Source organism: Suncus etruscus, chromosome 7 (genome assembly GCF_024139225.1).
Source record: "Suncus etruscus isolate mSunEtr1 chromosome 7, mSunEtr1.pri.cur, whole genome shotgun sequence".
In the NCBI taxonomy this organism is placed as follows: Eukaryota; Metazoa; Chordata; class Mammalia; order Eulipotyphla; family Soricidae; genus Suncus; species Suncus etruscus.
The window spans coordinates 100,715,464-100,738,431 of record NC_064854.1 but is presented as its reverse complement, the minus strand read 5'-3'; the positions used below and the strand labels follow the sequence as shown (position 1 = coordinate 100,738,431).

At 44.1% G+C, this 22,968-nt stretch overlaps 1 protein-coding gene across 2 annotated transcripts in view; it reads right to left on the bottom strand.

Annotated features, from left to right (window-relative positions):
- EIF4E3 (eukaryotic translation initiation factor 4E family member 3) overlaps positions 1-19,894 on the bottom strand; it is a 524,040-nt gene extending 504,146 nt beyond the window's left edge. For both annotated transcript variants that reach the window (XM_049776965.1, XM_049776966.1), the window contains exon 1: positions 19,751-19,894. In XM_049776965.1, coding sequence (XP_049632922.1) covers positions 19,751-19,872 — 122 coding nt within the window. In that variant the 5' untranslated portion in view covers positions 19,873-19,894. The remainder of the gene's footprint in view (positions 1-19,750) is intronic.
- Positions 19,895-22,968: the final 3,074 nt, after the last annotated feature.

Below are 22,968 nucleotides of genomic sequence, written 5' to 3'. Positions count from 1 at the left end.
GCATAAGAATTCATTCATAAGTTTTGTTTTTACTATAGTCAGACCCTCCGATGGTCTGAGGCCCCCTGTTTAAAAAGTTTGAGGACCCCTGGACTAGAGCCTGTCCTTGGATCAATTTCCCAAGTCCACAAAGCCCTAGGGTTTCATCTTTTTCTCATGGGTTACCATAGCCAAGTGGGAGGTGAGGGAACCTGGCTACCTTACATACATGTTGCTATGGCCCATCTTGGGACTTCATTGTGCCCAAAGCATTACTAATTCACCTGACAGCTATTTTGTTTGGTGCCCACACCAAACTGGGCTCAGATATCTCTAGTTGAGACTTTGGGACACTATGTTGTGCATAGGACTTGAGGTAGATCTTTGATGCCTCCCTAACAACCTCATCATTCCAACCACCAGATAAACATTTAGTTGTGTTTATTCCTGTCTTTTTTACTCTTGAGAAATTTGGGCATTTTCACTCCATTTCTTGCCCTCATACTCTCATTCCATAGTACCAGTTAGGTTTTCTGGAGGAATTTAGGACTAATATCCTAGAGTGAACTTCACAATTGGTTCTGTCCCTGAAACATGACCCTCACAGGTATTGACTATAGACTATAGAGGGCTCTTGATAGGTGTATCATGTATAGAGTCTCTGGATTCTTCTGAGATAAAACGTTTGATACCAACAAAATTTTGGGAGATAAAAGGCTGGAACGATAGCACAACAATAAGGCATTTGCATGCATGTGGCCAACACAGGAAAGACTCCCGTTCAAACCCCAGCATCCCATATGGTGGCCTGAGTCTGCCAGGAGAGACTTCTGAGTGTAGAGCCAGAAGTAACCCCTGAGCACCACTGGGTGTGACCCAGAGAATCATTAAAAAAAATTGGTAGAGATGAGGTTTATTGGCCTGATGTATCCTCTGCTGAGTTCAATTTTCAGAGGTACGATTAAGGCCAGATGTGAAAATGTGAAAAGAGCAAGTTACAAACACCCCCAACCCATATTCAATAACTATATTTTCACTTCTCTAAAACCTATGCCATAGATTCGCCCCAGAATTAGGAGTTAGAAAAAGCAGGTTAACTTGCATACATAAATACCTCCCCATTCTCCATTCAAGTTTGAGCACAGTTTAGTTAATAGTCATTGGAGATTCTACATCCAGTCACGTCAGTGTCCTTTTCTAGGGACAATTAGAGAAGAACTTTCTCAATAGGATGTCCAAAAGGGGATAAGAAACATCATACTGCCTTGCCTTTCTGCAGTTAAGGAAGTATGAGCGAGAGAACAACTGTATTCCTGGCAAGAGGCGCAAAATGAAGACCTGCAGAGGCAGTGGCCAGGACACCTCTGCTGTGCGGGAATGCCAGGTGCCCAGGGAAGTAAGTCCTTGCCAGTGTGGCTTTGCAAGAAGGGGGGAGGAAACTGCACCCAGAGGAATCACTGGTTCCCACATGACAGTGTTCTGCTCAGTCTTATATGGGGAAATTGCCTCTGCGTGTTTCCTGTTCCTTGGGTGAATTTGGCATTTGGCACTGAATTAGAACCAGATGGGCAGGAATAGCCCTTGACTATGAGCTTTATGGGAAACCTAAAGAATCCAGCCTCTTATATCTCTTCTTGTTCATCCTATGCCATGTTTGATTACATTATGACCTGTCAGATAGACCATTCAGCAGTGGCACCAGTATTTAAGCAAACCCCTTCTTTGGAAAGCTGGCTCTGGTTCCTAAAATGAACAAGCTTGGGGAGGATGTATGGAACCCTTCTGGATACCTCCCATCATCCTGGGCCTGAGGAGAGGGACTCCAGGACACAGTGAATGAACCTCAACTTGGTGTGAGAACCCTGGTGCAAGAACACTAATGGTGCTGCTGCTGAGTCTCTTCAGGATGTACTCCTTGTTTTCTCCTTGTTCCCTGATGGAATGAAGGGATTTTCCCTTTGTCATTTCCCAAAGCATGACCTCAGGACACTAAAGTCCTCAATTTCCCTTGTTCTTGTCTGTTATGCCATTCTCATCTCCTTGATACATATGAGCTGTTTGATGGGGGCAGTGCTCTCCTCACTGGGTCAGTGGCTGGGGAGGCAGTGCTGCCCCCAGTGCCATGCTTCTCAGCTACAAAACCCCTTGGGTTACATTCCCAATCTCGGGATGTGGCTCCTCTTCCTCCTAGTTCTGTATCGACTGTCTTCTCCATGGCTTCCTTGAGTAAGAAATTAGGGGATTTTTTTTTACCTACCTCTCCCTATTCCATGAGGAAAGAGACAAAAGAGAAAGAGATATTCTACTAGCATGATAGAACACCTAAGGAGATGGACTGTTGAGGTTCTAAGGATGGAGACTGTTGAGATTCTTACTGGCCCACCTATGTCTTCTAGTGTGAAGGGCAAGAACCAGAACCGATGGCAAGAAAACTCACACTGTTGCAGGAAGCACTGGAAAATATACAGAAGAAGGTAACTCTTGCTGCAGCATGAGGGGAGAAGAAAGGTACCACAGAGGGGCTGGAAGAATGTGCTCCTGGAGGTTAGTGCAAGAGAAAGAACTAGGGCAGTTCCATCAGAAATTGGAGAGTGGAGAGGCCATGGTGTCCAGGACAGAAAGCCCTGGAGTTAATGGTCAAGGATGAGGCAGCAGGAGAGATATTGGAGAGAGAGCGGGGCAGGAGGGTATCACTATTGCTCAACAGGAAGTATACCACACACAGTTCACACAGTATAACTGAGACTCAGCAGCCTTCGTCCAGGGTGGAGGTTCCTAGGAGTTGGAAGGATGACAGAAGGACCCAGTGGCCTGAGGCAGACCAGCGCCCAATCTCTTAGGTCTTGAGAGAAAGTTCACAGGACTTACACAGGGAATAATTGATTGTACCATGCCCTGTCTGCCTTGAGCTGGTGAGTGGCCTTGCATCTCCAAACTCAGGATCATTCTATCACTACTGCTTGCGCTCACTTCCTGCATTCTGCCCACAGGTGAAAGAGCAACACCAGCAGACTCTGTCCCTTCAGCAGCAGCACAACAACAAAATCCCGGAGCTGCAGCAGTGTTGCCAAGAATTCAAGGATCACCTGGATCACCTGGCCACCTATGAGGAGGAGCTGAGAACACAAAATGAGAACCTGAAGCAACAAGTGCTCCAACAAGACCAGGTCTTAAATGAGCTTGAGCTGGAGTTAGTCGCAGACACCGAAACCATCCATCTTCTTGAAAAGGAGCTGAGCAAGGCCCAAGTGAGAGAGAGGCCCTGGGCTGTTGGGCAGGAAGGCTTGGAGCTGGCTTCTTCCCTTGGGCCCTCATGACCTCCTTCCCTCACCTTTAAGATCTCCTGCAAACGTCCCCGGAAGCAAAGCAGCAGCTCGAAGCCCAGCTCAGTGAGATCACCAGTGAGTGGCAAGCTCCCAGGGAGTGTGAGGCCACCTTTGGGAGGGGGGTAGCTGAGGCTACTCAGGGAGCCCCATTCTGCTCCGGCTCCTTGGTTTTCTGACACACTGGGGCTCCTCCACAGGACATGTGGTGGAAGATACCGCAGATCACAAGGAAAGGTGATGATTTGGCCAATGTGGAGGAGGTGGCCACCACCGTGGTGGACCAAATTAACACAAATATGGAGGTGGATGTGGCAGAGGCTAGTGATCCGACTGGCAAACCAGCAAACATTTCAAGCCTGGATGGCCATGTGGATGACACAGGCCAATGTAGGCTTGACCTCCTCACTCTATGCTCCTGGGTCAAACACTCTTGATTTCTCTCTCTTGATTTTCTCTCCTCAGCTACTTCCTCTGGAACATATCAGCCCACCTCACCACCTTCTCCTTCATATCCCAAGTTCACTGTTGGATGACTGGTAGGGATAGTCCTTCCTAAGGACACTTCACAAACAAATTTTATCGTGCCTCTTTTCTCAGATGGATTATGTGGTTATAGATATCCCTGAAGTTGTACCTGAAAATGAGGAACAGTGTAGCACAAGGTGCGATATGGCAGAGGCCTGTCATCAGATGGACAAACCAGAAAAGATCTCAAGTCTGCCAGGCCACGTGGATGGCTCAGAGGCCAAGAAGGTAGGCTTGACATCCTCACTCTGTGCTCCTGGGTCAAACACTCTTGATTTCCCTCCCTCAATTTTATCTCCCTCGCTACTTCCTCTGGAACATATCAGCCCACCTACACCACCGCTCCTTGATATCCTAAGGTCACTGTTGGATGCCGGGCAGGGATTGTCCTTAAGGACACTTCACAAACAAATTCCATCCTGCCTCTTTTCCCAGATGGATTATGTGGTGGTAGAAATCCCTGAAGATATACTACAGTGTAGCACACTGAGTGAAGACCTGACACCAGTCTCACAGCTCTTCCTGGAGCAAGAGGATGATTCAGCCCAGGAGACCAAAAACCAAATGGCCAGTGAGAATCTGCACTTGCTACAGGAGAAAAATGCAACCCAGGGATGGATGTCATATTTCTCATGGTTCCCACTTCTACACCAATCCCATGCAAACAAGAAAACCGAGCTCTTCGACATTTAATGGTCACCCTACACTTTCGCCATCGTCTTTCCCATCCTCCATCCTGTACCCTGCTCCTTTTTTTCCTCTTTGCTTGTCCTCTCACTCCCATTATTCTTCCCCTTTTTACTGGAACCCCAACCTCCTCCTTACACGATATTATCTACTGTATCTTGTACCAATGTAAACACACACCTCTTCAGCTACCTTGCAGCGAAATCATACATGGTAGCAAGATCATTGTGAGGAAGAAAGGGAGGCAGAGGGACACTCAATCTGTAATATTGGCCCTGATTATTCCTACTTTATGAATAAATTCAAGTTCTTTAATAGAAAGCTGATGTTATTTTTAGCAACCATTGAATCTTACAAGATGGTCTAGCTTATTAAATTCCATTGTTTTTATTTATTTATTTATTTATTTATTTATTTATTTATTTATTTATTTTAGTTTTGGGGCCACAGCTGGTGACTCTCAGGGGCTACTTCTGGCTATTCGCTCAGAAATCGCTCCTGGCTTGGGGGGACCATATGGGATCCTTCCTAGGACCGCTGCATGTAAGGCAAATGCCATAATACTGTACCACTTCTCTGGCTCTTTTTTTTATTTTTTTATGCTGCATGACTGGAGGCATCTGATGCTCTATATTGGTCACACATAACTTCACAACACTATACTCAGTTTTTACGTACCTGTATTAACTAATAATTAAATATATCTAACACTTCCAACAATTTAAAGAAAACCCTCTCTGAATAATAAATGCATCAAAACCTGTATGTTAACCTACAGTGTCAAATAATGAAGCACTTGAGCTTTAGGCTGGTAGAAAGTTCTTGATATTTTAGGGATGCATCATAACGATAGTTGTTATTTTTTTGAAGAATAATTTATAACCTTTCTTTTTAAAATATAATTGGACAATGGAGCAAGAGCAGTGGCGCAAGAGGTAAGGCACCTGCCTTATGTGTGCTAGCCTAGGATGGACCATGGTTTGATCCCCCAGAGTCCCATATGGTCCCCCAAGCCAGGAGTGATTTCTGAACACATAGCCAGGAGTAACTCCCTGAGCATCAGCGGGTGTGACCGTAAAACAATACACACACACACACACACACACACACAGTACACACACACACACACACACACAATTTGACGTTCTAGAATTTGTAACGGTAGACTAAGCTACAAAGGTATGCTTTGTATGTGGGCCCCAAATTGAATCTCTTGCATTCAGTGGCCATGCAAACATTGATTTTAGAGTCCCTAGAAATAGGGTGCATTCCACAGATGGTATTTATAGTTTAAAATAATTTTTAAAAGTCGTCCACATGGGGAACACAGGGATTACGGCACTTGTTTTGCATGTCGATAAATCTTGTTCATTCCCACAAATTTCATTTTCCCCTGAGCACTGCCAGGAATATTCCCCATTTACGATTTTGGGAGTTGTTCCCAATTCTCACCTATATGTCCCAATTAAAAATACAATTTTGAATAGAGATTTTACCAAACAATACATGAATGATCGTTAAATGAAAAATAAACACAATACTATAAGCATAAGCAGGGTAGAAGAAATTGATCCACAATAAGATCTAAACCTTTATGTTTTAAAATATTACAATTACAATTGGTTTACCATTCTGCATCCCATCAGGAACACCATAGCACCCATTTTTCATTACTTCATTGTGGCATATAGATTTCATCATCAAGCAGGGGGTTAGATATAAAACTATCCAATTTTAACATAAACTACACTTTTAGAGCCAATGAGAGTGGTATCAAAAAACAAAAACTCAAAATCTTCAGTAATTTTTCTCTCTATGAAACTGAACAGTTCAATTTTTCTTTGTTTTGATTTTGTGTTTGTGTTTTTGGTCCACAGCCCAGTACACTCAGAGATTACTCCTGGCTATGTGCTCAGAAATCGCTCCTGGCTTGGGAGACCATATGGGACACTGGGGGATTGAATTGCAGTCCTTCCTAGGCTAGCCTGGAAAGGCAGACACCTTACCACTCTGTGCCACTGCTCCAGCCCCTGAACAGTTCACTTTTAAGAACTCTCATTTCCCAGGAGGTTGAGAAGGTCCTCCAGAGAGTAGTAGGGATGCTGCTTGTGTCTTGGGAGGGAACACAGGCCTCAATAGGCACTGAGAAGTATACAGAAAACCCCCTTACTTGCAGACAAGGTCATTATCACTTGTTTGACCTCTGTGTCCATCCTCTTTCTCTGTTAATCTTTATTTTTTGATGGAGTGTCAGGATCTATCTCAGATGTAGATCATTTCATCCCCTTATAAGACTAAACCAATAGTACATCCCATCTCAGGTTGCAACGATGAGTCTCAAGATGAGCACTGAACTCAATATGGTTCAGTGACACTCAATCCCAGAATTTCTACTGAAATCATTGGAAATGGGTGGGAGTGCCATCTGGGAATTTCTGGGGTAACCTCATTCTACAGAGCCTTGACACAGAAAGAGACCAACCTAACCCAACAAAACATTGAACAGCAACCTGGTCCAATGGGATTCTCTCATTTTCTAGATTTCAAATGGAGTGAATGAATGAATGAATCAATCAAAGCAATCAATCAGTCTCATATCCAATTTATCTAACTACCTATTGATCTCTCTCTCTCTCTCTCTCTCTCTTAGATATAGTAGGCTCTCACCTATAACTATAGTAGGCTATCTCATCAGGGTATAGTCAGCTGCCAGTAGGTTTTTGTAAGTACAAACACCCCTCTCCAGCAAAGAAAATGCATATTAAACTCAGCGTGATTCCTGACATTTTAAGTTTTTTTCTTAGCACTTGTAGTCACTCTTTTCATCAAAACTAGGAAGAACCATTTTCATGGCCAACATTTTTCTTTGTTTTGGACCCAAACCTTGCTGTGCTCAGGGGAGACTCCTAGTTCTTCACTCAGGAACTACTCTTGGTGAGCTTGAGGGACGCCATGGGATGCCAAGGATTAAACCTAGGTCAAACCACAAGGAAAGCAAGGGCCCTACCATTGAACTATTGCTCAAGCCCGTGGACCATTTAAAATATACATTATATATATAAAATATATATTATAAATATAATTATAAATTAAGATTTAAACTATAAATTATGAATATGTGATATAAATGTATACATAAAATATTTATAAAATTGTTCATAATTGTGTTCCCATCAATGAACAGCAATGAACCACACCCTTCGCTGTGTACATTTCCTGCCACCAATGTCCCCAGTTACCCTCTCACTCTCTTCTCCTGCCCTTCTTCTGCCTCCCCCTGCCTGCTTTTGTGGTAGGTCTATTTTTCCCTCTCCTTCCCTTCTTCTCTCTCTCCCTCCCACCACCCCCCTTTCCCTTTTTGCTTTAAGACAGTGTGCTTTCTTTGGCCAACTTTTTATGGCTTGAATATCTGTGGGTTGAAGTTTTTTCTTTTTATTAATTGGGCTTATAAAATAAGGCATGCTGTTCCAAAAAGGATAAGGGTAGAGATAGTACAATTTCTTGTTTCTCCTACAACCTTTCTCCAAGAATCATCACACTCCTGTAAAAATGTTTAAAATTATAAATGTGTTCAAAATCGCGCGGACAAGAAACATTAATAGTACTCTCACAAGAAACATTAATAGTACTCACTATCATTGAATTATGTTTTTATGTATGCAGTATGTCCATTTTGTACTCTGCCCTTTTGCATACCCCTTCATAAGTTCATATTTCTCTTTAACTTCTTTAACTCCTATCATCATTACTCCTTTTTTACCCTTTCTAACTTAAGTACTGTTGAGTCCTAATTCACAGACCAAAGTGGTGCCCTAGAGTTAACACCCACCAAACTATTTTAAATGGCATAAAAAGGGCACATATCTTTTCAACATTTTATGGGTGTTTTCTTTGACGGCTATAACTTTTGCTAAATACTTTCTTATACAGTGATGATTCCCCCCCCCATATTTTTTATCTTCTCTTTGTGAACTGCTCAATATGGAATTTGGTGTGAAAGAATCCCTCAGTTTAATACTTATGTTTGAACCAAGTCATGGGTCTTGTTGGAAATGTTCTTATGCCCCCATATATCTGATAGCACCATGTGGCTTTATATCTTGTTTGCGTAGGCACACTAACATGGGGAAATACTATACATACCAATAAGTTCTTATCTAATAGAAATGGGAACACACAAATCTTGTAGTGCAATGAGACCTTACACCCTGAACATTGACATAAAGACCTGGCACAGGCCTCAGAAGAATGGGCAATCTCCATTTACCCCTTGATCTACAGAAGACATTTACAAAACATCCAAGGTTGTATATAACATCACCCGGAGGCATTCCCGTACCAGGGACAACCCTACAGCTGCTCTGACATCGATCTACTCAAAAGAGACATCCCTTAACACTGAGAAGACAACAAGAACAATTACCTGCTTACTGGACAGGACTTGCTGTATTGCCCCTTTATGGTGAGGTTTGTCTATAACATCACCTGGAAGCAATCCTCTACCACGGAAGACCCTACCACTGCTCAGACATCGACCAGCTCAAAAGAGACTTCCCATAACACTGAGAAGACTTATCAACAACGACCTGCTTACAGGACAGGGCTTATTGCATTCCCCTTTCATGGTGAGGTGAAACGAGAAGGCACTCCACATCATGACTTCAATGTAGGACATGCAGATTCCAGAATCTTTAATACAGAATCATGAGACCAACAACAGAGACTGTGTGATAAGTGTGTTGGCGCTACGGACAATGTCTTGGAGCGAACGATAACTTTCCTGAGGCCTAGAGCTGGTCCTATGCCAGAAAACTTCAGGGGTAGGATCTCTTTGTATTTAGGCCAAGGCTATTCCTTTCCATGCCTCTCATATTTTGGTGGGCCTATGCAAATAACAATTGCCACTCTAACACCGTTTTTACTGTGCTCCTTTGACTCTAATCCTTAAAACACACCCACTTAAAATTTGAGGTTAACTTAAGCTAATATGCATGTACATGGAAATGTAAAAAATACTATGCCTCTAATGTTTAAGGAGTTATGTAAGTTTGATGGCTTTAGATTGCCTTGTGTGCTGTTAAGAAATATTATAATGTGCTACAATCTGGGGACTTGAGGGAAAAAGTAATTGCACATGGATTCTGTTTTATTTATCTTAACTTTCTTTGGTGAAAGTTCAAAGTTAAGATATCAGCAAGGGGACTTCTTCTGATAATTATGTTATGGGTGATTGTCCTTCCACTGTAACTTTACCTTATCCTCTTTCTTTGCATCTTTTGTTCTCATAATTCATAATAAAAAATTATAAAAAAAATTATAAATGTGATGCAAGAAGCCCAGGAGATGGTTCAGTAGCTCAATGTGCCTGCCTTACAAGCCCGAGGCCCTGAGTCCAAACCAAATACTGCCCACATTCACTTAGCATAGAATCTGCCACTCTGATGTCAGGGACCTGTGGCACCAAAATAGAGTATGTGGTTACTGGAACAATACAATTCACTTTTTATTCCCAGTTCATTAATAAATTCAAGTTAACTAATATAAAGTTGATGTTATTATTACAAATCTTTGAATCTTACAAGATGGTCCAGTTTATCAAATTCCATTTTTTATGCTGCATGACTGGAAGCATCTGAAGCTATATTTTGGTCACACGGAGCTTTATAACATTACTCTCAGTTTTTATGTACTAGAATAACTAATGATTAAATATGTCCAACAGTACTGACATTTAAAAAAGCCCTCTGTGAATAATAAACACATCAAAACCTGCATGTTACTCTACACTCAGTGTCAAAGAATGAAGCACTTGAGCTTTAGACAAATAGAAAGTTCTTGATAGTTTAGGGTTGCATATTAATGATAGTTGTTATTGTTGGTGAAAATTAATTTATAGCCTTAGACTTTTAAGAATATAATTTGACATTTTAGAATTTGTAAAGATAGACCTGGACTAGGAAGATAGCTTAAAAAAAAAGATGGAACCATGCTTTGTGTTGGGCCCAAAATTGAATCTCTTGCATTCAGTAGCTTTCCAGGCACTGTCTTTTGAGGCCCCAGCAATAGGGTGCATTCCACAACTGGTATTTATAATTCAGGATTCATTTTAATTATTTATTAGCACAGTATTTGAAATACATATATGCATAGAAGTAGAATATAATACTTTGTGATGGTTTTGGATGGGGTATTCCACAACCATGGAGGAAGAAGTTTCTGTCTTTTCTGTCACTTGTCATCATTTTTCTTTCTTTCCACTGTTGTGCCACAACTTGTCATGCTCATAGAAGCTCATATCAGAACCCTGAGGACTATATGGGGTGGCAGTAATTAAACCTGTGTTACATTTGTGCAATACAAACATAGCCATATTTGTTTTGAAACCATCGTAATCTATACTGAGATGAGAATCTAAATTACAAAAATTGGTATTTTCTTCTTTTTATATTGTTACAGATTTGGTTTATATCACAATATTAACTAATGTAGTTTCTATCACATTTACATTAATAATAATATCCTTGCAGTGGCATATTTTACAAGCAATTAAAGGTTGTTATGTAGTTTATAAATAAGTATAATACTACAAGATATGAGGGCACTCAATAGCAAATGAGTTCATCATGTCTCTTGGACTGATGACAGAAGAAGAGGTAACTGGTATAAAAGAATCAAAAGCAGTTACGACCTTATATGTTTGGAAGCAAGTTTTTGGAACCTAGGTGAGCCGATTTAGGAGGCAGAGATTCTCCAGGAGGTTCAGAGAAATGAGCATCAGAGGGTAAAATGTTCGGGTTTTTGTTTTGTTTTGTTTTTAGGGCAAGAATGGGTGGTACTCAGGCTTATTTCTTGCTGTTAATTTAGGAATTACTCCTGTTAAGCTCAGAGGATCTTATTGATATGAATCCTGGTCAGCTGTATGCAAAGAAAGTGTCCTAGCCAGTTTCCTACAGCTTCAGAACCTGATGTTCACTTTTTACCTAATTCCAATACCACAAGATAAACAAAAATTGCAACCCGACTCTGTAGATAAGATGATGATTCCTAGGGAGGTAAAGTCACTTGTCCCCACTCCCAAAAAAACAAATTGGTTACTGGCAGAATTGGAACTTGAACAACTTGAACTTGTTACTTGGCAACCCCATCCTTAGTCAGTTGCCTAAACTGATGACTTAAAGTGTGATCTATTCATTAAAGTTACCCCTGAATCCAATTCTGCCACAAACACAACCTACAATTAAGACATATCAGCAGTGTTAACTTTCCTTCTCCACTAAACTCCTAAAAACAAAATTACTTCAGGAAAATCTCGTGAATAAAGATACTGGGATAGAGGCCTTTGTAAATACCTAAGGAAATTATTTTAACCATTACCTGTCAGGCTCTTAGTCACTACAGCACCACTTACAAGCTACCAGAAACTTGCACGTGCTTCTTTACAAAGGAATAAACTTGTAAAAACATCCTTGAACCTTGCAAGTACATACACCTCATGCTCATCAATATGGTCTATTCTGGCAATATCACCTGGGAGAATCACAGGGCACATCTGGGCCCCATCTACAGAATTCTAGATGACTAGAAAGTAGAAGAATATTTGAAAAACTGGGCCTACTTTCTATGAGACAGTACAGCACGTACTTGCATACTGGGTTTGATTCTCAGCACCACATTGATCTCTGCCCGGAGTTATCTCTGAGCAAAGTGCTAGAAGTTACCCCTAGCACAGCCAGGCTTGCCCCTCAAAACATATATATACATATATATATATAATCATATGCTTCTATATATTAAAGACTATCTGTGCCAGCCTGTGCATCCTTAATCATATAACCATAATAAATGGTAACACCATGGGATATATGGGAAAGCCCAACAACACACGCGCACACACACACACACACACACACACACACACACACACACACACACGGCTAGCAAGAATACCAATGATGCCAATCTCCCCCCAACCCTTTTGTGAAAGAGTCTTTGATTTCAGCCCAAAGAACAAGTGTCAGGGGGAAGTGTAAAAGACAGTGCTCTGTCTTGTTGAATTTACTGACATCAGAGACTCAGTTTTAAGCTGAAGCCTGACCTAAATTATCAATCATTCCATTAAAGATGTTTTCCATTTAATCACTCTGAGATCTGTGGTTTGGAGTAGCTTCCTACTTGAGTAAAGTCATGCACAAAATGGTCCAGGCCCTACCATTAGCATTTAATATGGTTTCTGTTGAAATGACAATCTCAGTATTTTGCTTTTATTCCACTGTTTATTTAACTTTGATTTATCCTGGCATATATGTTCATTCCTAGCCTATTAGCTCCTTGAGGGGGTATAATATATCCCATCTTTAAATCTATTACCTCTTTCAGCATAGAAAAGCTAACACTGTTAGCACTGACAGGAGAACTTGGTGAAACCACATCTTGCACTGGCATCATGCCAGATCACCAATATTTTGCCAACTTGCCTAGATTTGAAAGTGAGGAAAGGACATCTCCAGTACTGGCAACAGGAGAGGATTTTTTTAATTAGCAAGTTCCAAAAACAAAAAGGCTGGTAACTTTCCTGAGAGGATATCTGGGGCATTCAGGACCATCTGCAGGAAGCAACCATTAACCTGCAGTCGAAATGGCGGAAAGTCTTCTCCCCTGGGCTTTTGCCTTGCCTGATCTACTTAGGGGTCCTTTGCCCCTTGCAGAAAAATAACATCCTGATCCATTTAAAGAAACAGGGGATTCAAAAGAGCAAAAATGGGGTCAAAAGGGAAAGGAAGAGCCAAGTGGCTAGCCATTCTCTCTGCTTGCTTGACTTTCCATACAGCGTCCTCACACAGCCACAGTAAGACACTCCATGAACTAGAATGATTTAGGGTCACCTTTGATGAGCAGCACCCCACGTCCCCACCTGAGCTGCTGTCATGAGGCATGTTGTACTGCATTTGAATGCACAGCACCCTGAGAGGCAAGTCCTTGAAGAATTCAATTCCTCTCAGAACCTGCCAGTGAGGCGCTGCAGTGTGTATTCTCAAGCTTCCCATTTAGGAGGCCAGTCCCTGATTGTGCTCGCTCTTGAATTCTCAGCATCAGGACAGTAACTGGCAACTCCATTAATCCCCTCAACAACAGAACCATTAAGTTCCATGTTCTGAGGCCTCAGGCTTTCTTAAAATTTTGCAAAACTACCTTCCACACCCGAGGTCTGACTGTGCAGGTCCTGGATAGTATTGGGAACATTTGGGGAATCTTTAACAGTCAGAGCCAATCAGCTGGCTGAAAGCTGTGAGGATCAAACTTTAACACTGGCAGGCTGAGCAACATCTGAGGGGATAGGTCAGTAGGCCATGGTGAACCTTTGTTAATAAAAACCCAAGCATCCAAAAAATAAATCCAAAAAATAAAAACAAAACAAAACAGAACCAAGTATCTTTCTGAGAACTCACTGACAAGGGTTGGACTCGATCCAGCTTGGTACCAGGGCTCTTTCAGGACAATTCCAGAGATTTGGCACATAAGTAGGGCCTTCAAGAAAGATTGGCAGCTTTTCAGGGGGAAAGGCAATATCCTGAGACAAATATCAGAGGCTGGCAAATGTGTGTTTTATCCAGGAAAAGGGCAAGCAGTCTGCCAGTCTGTCACTGGAGCAAAAGGACAGACTAAACAGACTAAAAATTATTTTGGAAATGAGGAAACAATGATAGGCAAATGGAGATGGGTTTCATTCCTAAAACAGCAAAGCAAAAAAATCTGTGCTGTATCTATAAGTACATAATTTTTTACTTTTATTGAAACTAGGAACATTTAAAAAAATTTTAAAAAAAGCTTTATTTATTTATTATTTCTTGATTTGTTGATTGGTTTTGGGGCCACACCCAGCGGGGCTCAAGGGTTACTCAGAAATCGCCTCTGTCAGGCTGAGGGACCATATGAGATGCTGGGGATCAAACCGGGTCCCTCCCGGGTCAGCCGCATGCAAGACAAATGCCCTATTACTATGCTATCTCTTCAGCCCCGAAACTAGGAACTTTTTTCCAAGTTACAGTGGTTCATTTCAAAAAAACCAAACCAAAGCAAACAAAACCTCAACACAAGCATTCCTAGCTGCTGTGGTAACAGGAGGTGTGGGAGGCTGGAGAGAATACAGGGGGGTAAGGTACTAGCTGTGCACATACCTAACTCTTTCTCAATCCTCAACAATGCATATAATTTCCCAAGCACTGCCAGGAGCTGGAGATGACTAAAAGAGTAGGGTTGGAGCTCTTCAATTGCACTTATCAGGCCTGCAAACCCACAACAGGGATGGCCTCAGGTGGTGGGAGACATTGGGTCAACATACCAATACCCGCAGCTGAGAAAAAGAAGAGAGGGAAGTTTGGAAATTATCAGGTCAAGTTTCCAAGACATGCCAGTTCAAGGCAGCCACTTAGAGAAGGAAAGGACTTGGATTCCCACTGCTCCTGCAGACCAAGAGGACCATCGCTGCAGAGAAAGGTCAGGAAAGGGGCAGCTCAGACTCGGGGCACTTCTCACGAGGTGAAGCCCCAGTGAGATGTTCAGAACTGTACTGAACTGGGCACTTGAGTGAGAAAAGAATCCAAGGAGCAAACTCTGAAAAACTGGTAGTAAGACTGATATTGTTAACCAGCCCACAATAGATCAAAGAGCTGAGAAAAATGAGCCTAGGTACTGAATGGTCAGTATTGCTATTTAAGTGCCTGTGACCTGCTGGGTTCTCAGAAGTGAGTGGTCAGAGCTTAGAGGAGGGATCAGAGTTACAGATGGGAGACATATGCATGATAATTAGTAATATGAACAATCACAAGAGAGGAAAGTCCCATGGGTGGACAGCCACCATTCCTTAAAGCTTTGGGGTTAGGGTGTGGGATGCTGACCCAGTACTGAGGACAGAGATGCCGAGAAGCAGCAAGCAATCTTGAAAAAGAGACTGGCGAAAGTTGTCTAGTGGGGAAGGTGCACATCACATTGCCAGTGTTAGGGAAGGCTCGTTCAAAAATGCCATTTGAGTAGAATCTGCAGCACAAAGAACACAGAAATTGCAGGTGGGAAGGACTATCCATAGGGCAGTCTGTACTAAGGATAACACCGAAAGAAAAAGGGGTCGGAGAATAGAAGGATCTGAAAAGAGAGACAGTACAGAAGTAGTCGAAGTGCTGGGTGGGGCAGGAAGGGCCTAGCTATGTGGTAAGCACTTTGGCCTCTGGTTTGAGTGATACAGGAAGCAGAAAAATGATACACTATTAGAGAGACCACTGTAGAGGCTGTGTTTTGAACAGAATGGAGAAACAAGGTTAGAGGCAGAGAGAGCTATTTGGAAACTATTCAATGAGTATTGAATAGTACTTAACTATAGTACTTTTGCTATATTCATACTGTCCTAGCTTCTTAAACTGGGAAATGTGACCACCCCCGTAGGTAACCGAATAAGTGGAATGTGAACAGTGTGCCTTAAAATCAATTTATGATTTATTGTCAGCAAATGTTTGAGTTGATTTATACATACCTATTTTATGTACCCGGGCAGTATAAAAATGCATTAGGCCATGGAAATAGTACAGGGGGTAAGCTGCTTACCCTACTCACACAGCAGATTTGGGTTTGATCACTAAAACCAAGTATTTCCCTGAGCAATATCAGGAGTGATCCCTGAGCACCCTGGGTGTGCCCCATTCCCCACCCACTTCTAATTTCTTGGGTAAAAAGGGGTTGTGAATAGAAAAAGTTATGAAGCCCTGACTTAAAGTATGTCATTTCCTTGTGGTTTAAGATCTAGCATGCTAAAATTAAGAATTACATTCTGGATGAGTTCTGATAGTAGGGACTGGAGATAGTACAACAGAGAGGACACGTGTCTTGCAAAAGGGCAACTGGATGTGGCTCAAAAAACAAAACAAAACAAAACAAAACAAATAAACTTACCAAACTAAGTTTGATAGTAAAAAGAACAGCATTTCTTGACTGTGCATATAGGACAAGGGAAGATTGGAGGGAGAAGAGAAGAGGAAGGAGGAGAGAGGATATTAAGAATCATTCAGTATCACTCCAACCAAAGGCCAAAGTGTTTACCACAAATCCCAAAAGACTGTGATGAGGAAGGAAGAAGGAGGGAGGGGAAGAGGCAGGGAAAAGAGAATGAAAGAAGAGGGAGGGAAGGAGAACAAGGAGGTGAGTGTAGGGAGGGGGAGAGGGAGAAGAGGATAGGGAAGAAAAAGAATAGGGAGAAGGGAGGAAAAGGAGGAAATGGGATCAGGGAAGGAGGGAGGATATAAGAGAAGACAGGAAAACATGGGGTGGGGGAAGTGAGGAGGGAAGATGATGAATCTAAGACCTCGGGGTGAACAATTAGAAAGATGGAGTTGCTATTTAAATAAACTTTGCACCTGGGCAAGACAGACTGAAGAAAGTAAGTCTGGAGGGAAGCTAAAGTATGCTGGCAATGCTGCACCTCAAAAAAGCATTAGGTAGAGGCATGGTGCCAGAGGAGTTGCTGGATGTGTATGTACAAAATGTGGAGAATCAAAAGTGTTGAGATAGTGCTGAAAGCTTATCACAGATGAGGTCTCTGGTGTAGAAAGGTATAAAAAAAATGACCCAAGGAGTAATTTCTATGGATAAAACTCAGAGGAAAGGGATCACAAAGCCATGAAAACAAGGCAGACAGACACATAACTGGGAGACCTCCCGGAGTCAAGACAGGACAGGGCTTCAATTATCCAGAAAAGAGGAAGACAGTCCACATCCTAAACCTCAACCTAAATAAACCTCTAGTTATGCCTAAGGCCTTAGCCACAGGACATGATTATTTTTCAGACACAGATACTAGCAATAACTTTTCGTTTGATGATCAACTTATAGGAAATAAAAACAAATACATAGTAGGAAAGAAACTAATAGTCTGTGTCCTCACAAAGTCATCATATGCTTATCTTCAAAGATACTAGAAAGTCGCAAAGAGTTGTGTTTTGCTATATTGTGTTGTCCCTTTATGGAGAGTCATGCTTGCGACCGTGTCCTTCAGTCAACAGTTTCCACAAGTTAGACCAGTGATCGGCAAGCCGCGGCTCTTTACACTTTTTAATGCGGCTCATCTGTGTGCCTGGCGGCCACTCCAGGAATTAGAACTCTGCTCCTAGCCTCTGTCAGAGCCCTATGTGCAGCCCCGGTGGCAGTCTCCAGACAGCTTTGATCAGAACCAACGCCAATGTTCACATTAGTGTTTGTGACTTTGTCGGTCATTGTCAGGATGTAATTTTCTCTACATTGTAAAGCAAATTTTACAGAATTTAACGTAATCATAAATAATATCCTTCTAAAGTTTTATTTTCTTAGTTGTGTTATTTGTATCCTCCCTATGTGGATACTTGCATGCAGAATATTCTCAATAAAAACTTATTGAAACTAAAAAGCAGTGTACCATCCTATGTATTTTCGGTAATCATAAATAATATCCTTCTAAAGTTTTATTTTCTTAGTTGTGTTATTTGTATCCTCCCTATGTGGATACTTGCATGCAGAATATTCTCAATAAAAACTTATTGAAACTAAAAAGCAGTGTACCATCCTATGTATTTTCGGTTTTAAAAATGTGGCTCTCAAATTTCAATCGTGGTTTTGGTTTTGGCGAGATTTGGCTCAATTGAAAAGAAAGGTTGCCCACCACTGAGTTAGACCATAGGCTCAGGCTGCACTCCACGACTACAGCGACCAGGCAGTGCAACGGTTACAGCTGTGTCTTCGAAAAAACAAAGATACAAGAGATTTCACTTGGGGGGCAAATTGCCAAAACCACAATTTTGCTCTCTCAGCTTCACAGAAGGAAAGTGAAAAAGTTCCGTAAAAAGGAAGACTCAGCTATCTCCCACCCAACTTGTGAGCTGGGAAATGACACTAGTTCAAGAATCCATTCTGATGAAGGGGTGCTAATCCCACAGGAGAGAAGGAGTGAACTTCTGGCTCCTAAAAGAGATCAGTGTTTCATGAGTGGGGTCTGCCCTGAGGTCAGGGGGAAACACGCGCTCAGTACCCTAGTACCCTTCTCCTAACACAACACAACACACACACACACACACACACACACACACACACAAATATTACTTCCAGAAACTAATCCCCCCCCGCATTTTTATGCAAAGTCTTTTAAAACCAGATTTTTCTATCAAGTCAATTTCACAAACCTATGACGTATACACTTTCCCACAAAGATTCAACAGGGCAGATACAGTTTCCTCAAAATCTCTGGGGGACCACAGCCACCCACTTGTCCAACTTAGGCAGATGCTAAAAGGGGACCTAGGGGTTTATGCCTCCATCGAGGAGAATTTCCTGTGTTCCTGCTACATGCCAAGCACAGATAAGGGTCAAAAAAACAAAACAAAACAAAACAAAACAAAAAAACAACTCTGCTCCTTGACACTTACTTAACCGAAAGGGCGTGTTGTGCAGAGACTGAGACTTCGAAGGAAAAGAAGCTTAATTTCCAGCAGTACAACCCAACAGCAGAGGCTTTAAACATTCTCAAGAAAAAAAATCTAGGCAAGCAGGAGGGGAGGAGGAAGGGGGGGGGACGGTCGTGGAGGCCTTCTGGAAGGTGCACAGGTGAGGGGTCCACAGGGCTGGGGTTGGGGGGCTGTAGCTGTCCCCACTTACAGGACCAGGTGAGGTGCAGCCGGGAGCTGGTGTGGCACCAAAGCACGCGCTCGAGAAACCCCTGCCCCTGGGAGGGGAGAGATTCCCAGGAGTTGGGGGGAGCTTAAGGGTGCAGGAGCGGCAGAAAGAGGGGGGCCCCTCTTCCTCTACCGCACACTTCCCGCAGGGACGGGCACCGCGAAGTCCGCGACCAGAGCTGCTTCGGATCCCCCAGGGGTACCCAGAACGGGTCGCTGTGCCCGCTGCACAGGGATGCCCATTTCCGACCCAGTCTCGGGGCATGCAATCGAGGAGAAAGTGCTGCCCAAACTTTAGGGGCTGCGCGCCTCCTCTCCTCTCCTCTCCTCTCCAGGGGGCGGGGAGAGGTGCGGCCACCGCCCGGCCCCCATCCAAGCCCCAGGCCCCAAGCACCGAGGCCGCCCCGGATCTCCAGTGCAGCGGAGCCGGAGGGCACCAGCCGGGGTCGGACGTCCACTCTGGGGTGTGTCAGGGAGAGGCAAGGCTGGAGGGGACCCCGGGCGCTGGCAGACGCTGCTCGCTTCGCCTCCCCCCAACTCCCGCCTCACCTGTCGAGCCAGAAGGTCCAGGGGGAGTGCAACGGGACCCCGCTCGGCTCGGGCTGCTGCAGTGCCGACAGCTGCTGCAAATCGGGCGGCGGCGCGAGGGCCCCGGCGGGGGGCAGCGCCATTTTCTCCGCCCCGCCTGCCCGGCTGACGGACGGACGGACGCACGGACCGCGGGGCCAGCCGGCTGAGTCACCCCCGTGTCGGCCCCGCCCCTAAGAGGGCCCGCCCATAGATGTGACCACGCCCACAATATAGCCGCGCCCACGCCGGAGGCCCCGCCTCTGCCGGAGGCACGGACCGCGGGGCCAGAGGACTGAGTCACCCCCTCGCCCGCCCCGCCCCCGGAAGGCCCCGCCCCACGAATGTGGCCACGCCCATATAGGAGACCCCGCCCATGACGGTGTCAGCTGGCGGAGTCAGCCCCGCGCCCGCCCCGCCCCTCGAGGCCCACAGGTGGTCACGCCCACATACGAGGCCCCGCCCATGCCGGAAGCACGGACCGCGGGGCCAGAGGGCTGAGTCACCCCCGCGCCCGCCCCATCCCTGGAGGCCACGCCTACATGTGAGACCCCGCCCGCACCGGAGGCCTCGCCCACATAGGAGGACCCGTCCACACCGGAGGCCCCGCCCACATGGGAGGTCCCGTCCATGCCGGAGCCCCGCCCACACGGAGGCCCCGCCCATGCCGCTCGGCTCCCAGAGGTCCCAAAGACCAGAGGTAGTGAGTGGTGCCTCATGGGGGACCTTCACCCCCGGCGAGTAGTGGGGCGTTCGGCATCCGCGTGCATCCGGAAGAACCGCGAGCCCAGCGCCGAAGCCGCTCCGGTGGGAATGGAGGGAGGGCTTCGGGCATGGGGGGAGGCACACTCACTGGTTCTGCAGCCTCCTCAGAGGTGAGTGGGACCCAGAGGCGGGATGGAGGACGCGGGCGGCGGAGGGACGCAGGACTCACTCACTCACTCACTCGGTCGGTGAGAGGGAAGGCCTCGGGGAGACTCGCCAGCTGCTGAGTGGGCCAGATGGTGGGAGGATGGGGCGGAAGGGCAGATGGAAGCGCAGTTGGCGACGGCTGTGACACCGAGGTGGCCTGGGGAGGGAGGAGTCGCAGGCTCCACAGACCAGAGGACTGACTGGGCGAAAGCGGGCCAGCTCTGCATCCTTTTCACAGCCTGTTTCCTAAGGTAAGTGATTTGGAGGGACCACGGCCGCCACCCCCACTTCCTCTGGAGTTATCTATCCCGTGTCCGAAGCCCAGGAACCTCGCCTGGGTGCAAAGGAAAGCACCTAACATCAGACCAGATTCTCCAGATTTGCTCCAAAGAACCTGCAGGTGAGGAAGAGGAAAAGAGCATTCCTGAGTCAAGACCCTCGAGAGGACATCATGTGGCCATGCCATTGTAGAAGAAGAAATGACTCCCAGAGGGACTCCCTGCCTCTTCTTTGTCTTGTTCTTTAAAAAAAAAAAGAAAAAGAAGGGGGAAAAAGCAACTGTACTATGAACACACCTTCCTCTGTGCACAGGAGTTCACATTCTTTTGACACTTCCAAAGACTTCAAAAGCAAAGTCCTTCTCTGTTCTCTGACCACTGAGGTAGTGGAGCTGCAAATTCCTCTGGTATGAACATGCCTAGCCTCACAGATGTCTAGCTAGAGCACTTACAGAAGCAGGAGCTGCATAACTAAATATGTCAGAGCCTATCCAGGCTTTATAATCATGTCCTATGAATCCCCTCATCCCTCACAAATACTTCACAAAGTGGAAGGAAGGAAGGAAGGAAGGAAGGAAGGAAGGAAGGAAGGAAGGAAGGAAGGAGGAAGGAAAGAAGAAGGAAGGAAGGAAGAAAGGAAGGAAGGAAGGAAGGAAGGAAGGAAGGAAGGAAAAAAAACACCAAAAATAAAAAAGACACTTCTGCTTTGCAAACTTTGCTTCAATATAATAAGTTCTCCATATAATAAGATTTTGGCTACTGGTGCATTTAAAACTTTCCAACTACAATAATATAGGTCCTTTTAGTAAGATGCAATTTAAAGTATCTCCTTTAATTTTATTTTTCAAGAAAACATATATATGAGGCCAGAAAAAGTAAAGTGCGAGTAAGGTGCTTGCCTTGCATGCAGCTGACCCAGGTTTTATCTCTAGCATCCCACAGAATACTCTCAGCTCTGTCAGGAATGATCCCTGAGAACAGAATCAGGATTAAGCCCTGAATACTGCCAGATGTGACACAAACACACTTATTAAACACTTGATATTGTTTTGGCTGTTCTGAATACTTCAATATTTTATTTAACCCTCACAACAATCCATGGGAAAAGGTACTATTATTAGCCCATTTTATGAATCAAGAACTAAAAAGTAAATTCGTTCTAAGAGCACTCAGTTAGTAAGCAATAGAGCATTCAGATCTAAGGTCTAGACTTTTTACTGCCAGGTTGTCTTGCCTCTCAACTGGCAAACAGGTCCACTTAATGCAAAGAAGGCAATGAACAGTAAGCGGCTTTCCTCTGAAGTTTAACATTCTTTCTTCCCAGAGGAAATCATGCATAGTTTACTGCTGGAAGAATGGAAGGACAGTGTGGAGAGATAGTAGAATGGTAGGGCACTTGCTTTTCAGGCATCTGACCCAGGATCTATTCCTAACACCCCCTATGGTACCCTGAACCATGTCAGGTTGGTCCCTGGAGTAAGCACCCAAAATGTGGCTCCAAAACAAAAATATAAATTATTAAAATGCAAGTATAAACTTAGAAGTATCTAATAAATTGTATGCCTTTTTTTTGTATATTAGAAATAATACCATTTATACCATTGCTATAGCTTCTCAACATTTACTTGAAGGCTTTTTCTTTTCTTTTTATTTGGGGGGGGGGTCCACACCTGGCAATGCTCAGGAGTTTCTCCTGGTTCTATGCTCAGAAATCACTCCTGACAGGCTTGAGGGACCATATGGGATGCCAGGATTTGATCCACCATCCTTCTCTGCCTGCAAGGCAAATGCCCTACTCCATGCCATCTCTCCGGCCAGAAGGCTTTTTCTTATGAAGATAGAGAACTACTTTATTTTCAGTAAGGATGGCTCATTAATTTATTAGAAAAGTGGAATTACTATATTGTAATTCAATAGGCTTCAAGATGTTATTTGGTAAAAAAAAATACTACCTTATGCATTTATATATTTAATGTTTTTCATCTGCACGAGGCTGTTTAAAGTTTGGAG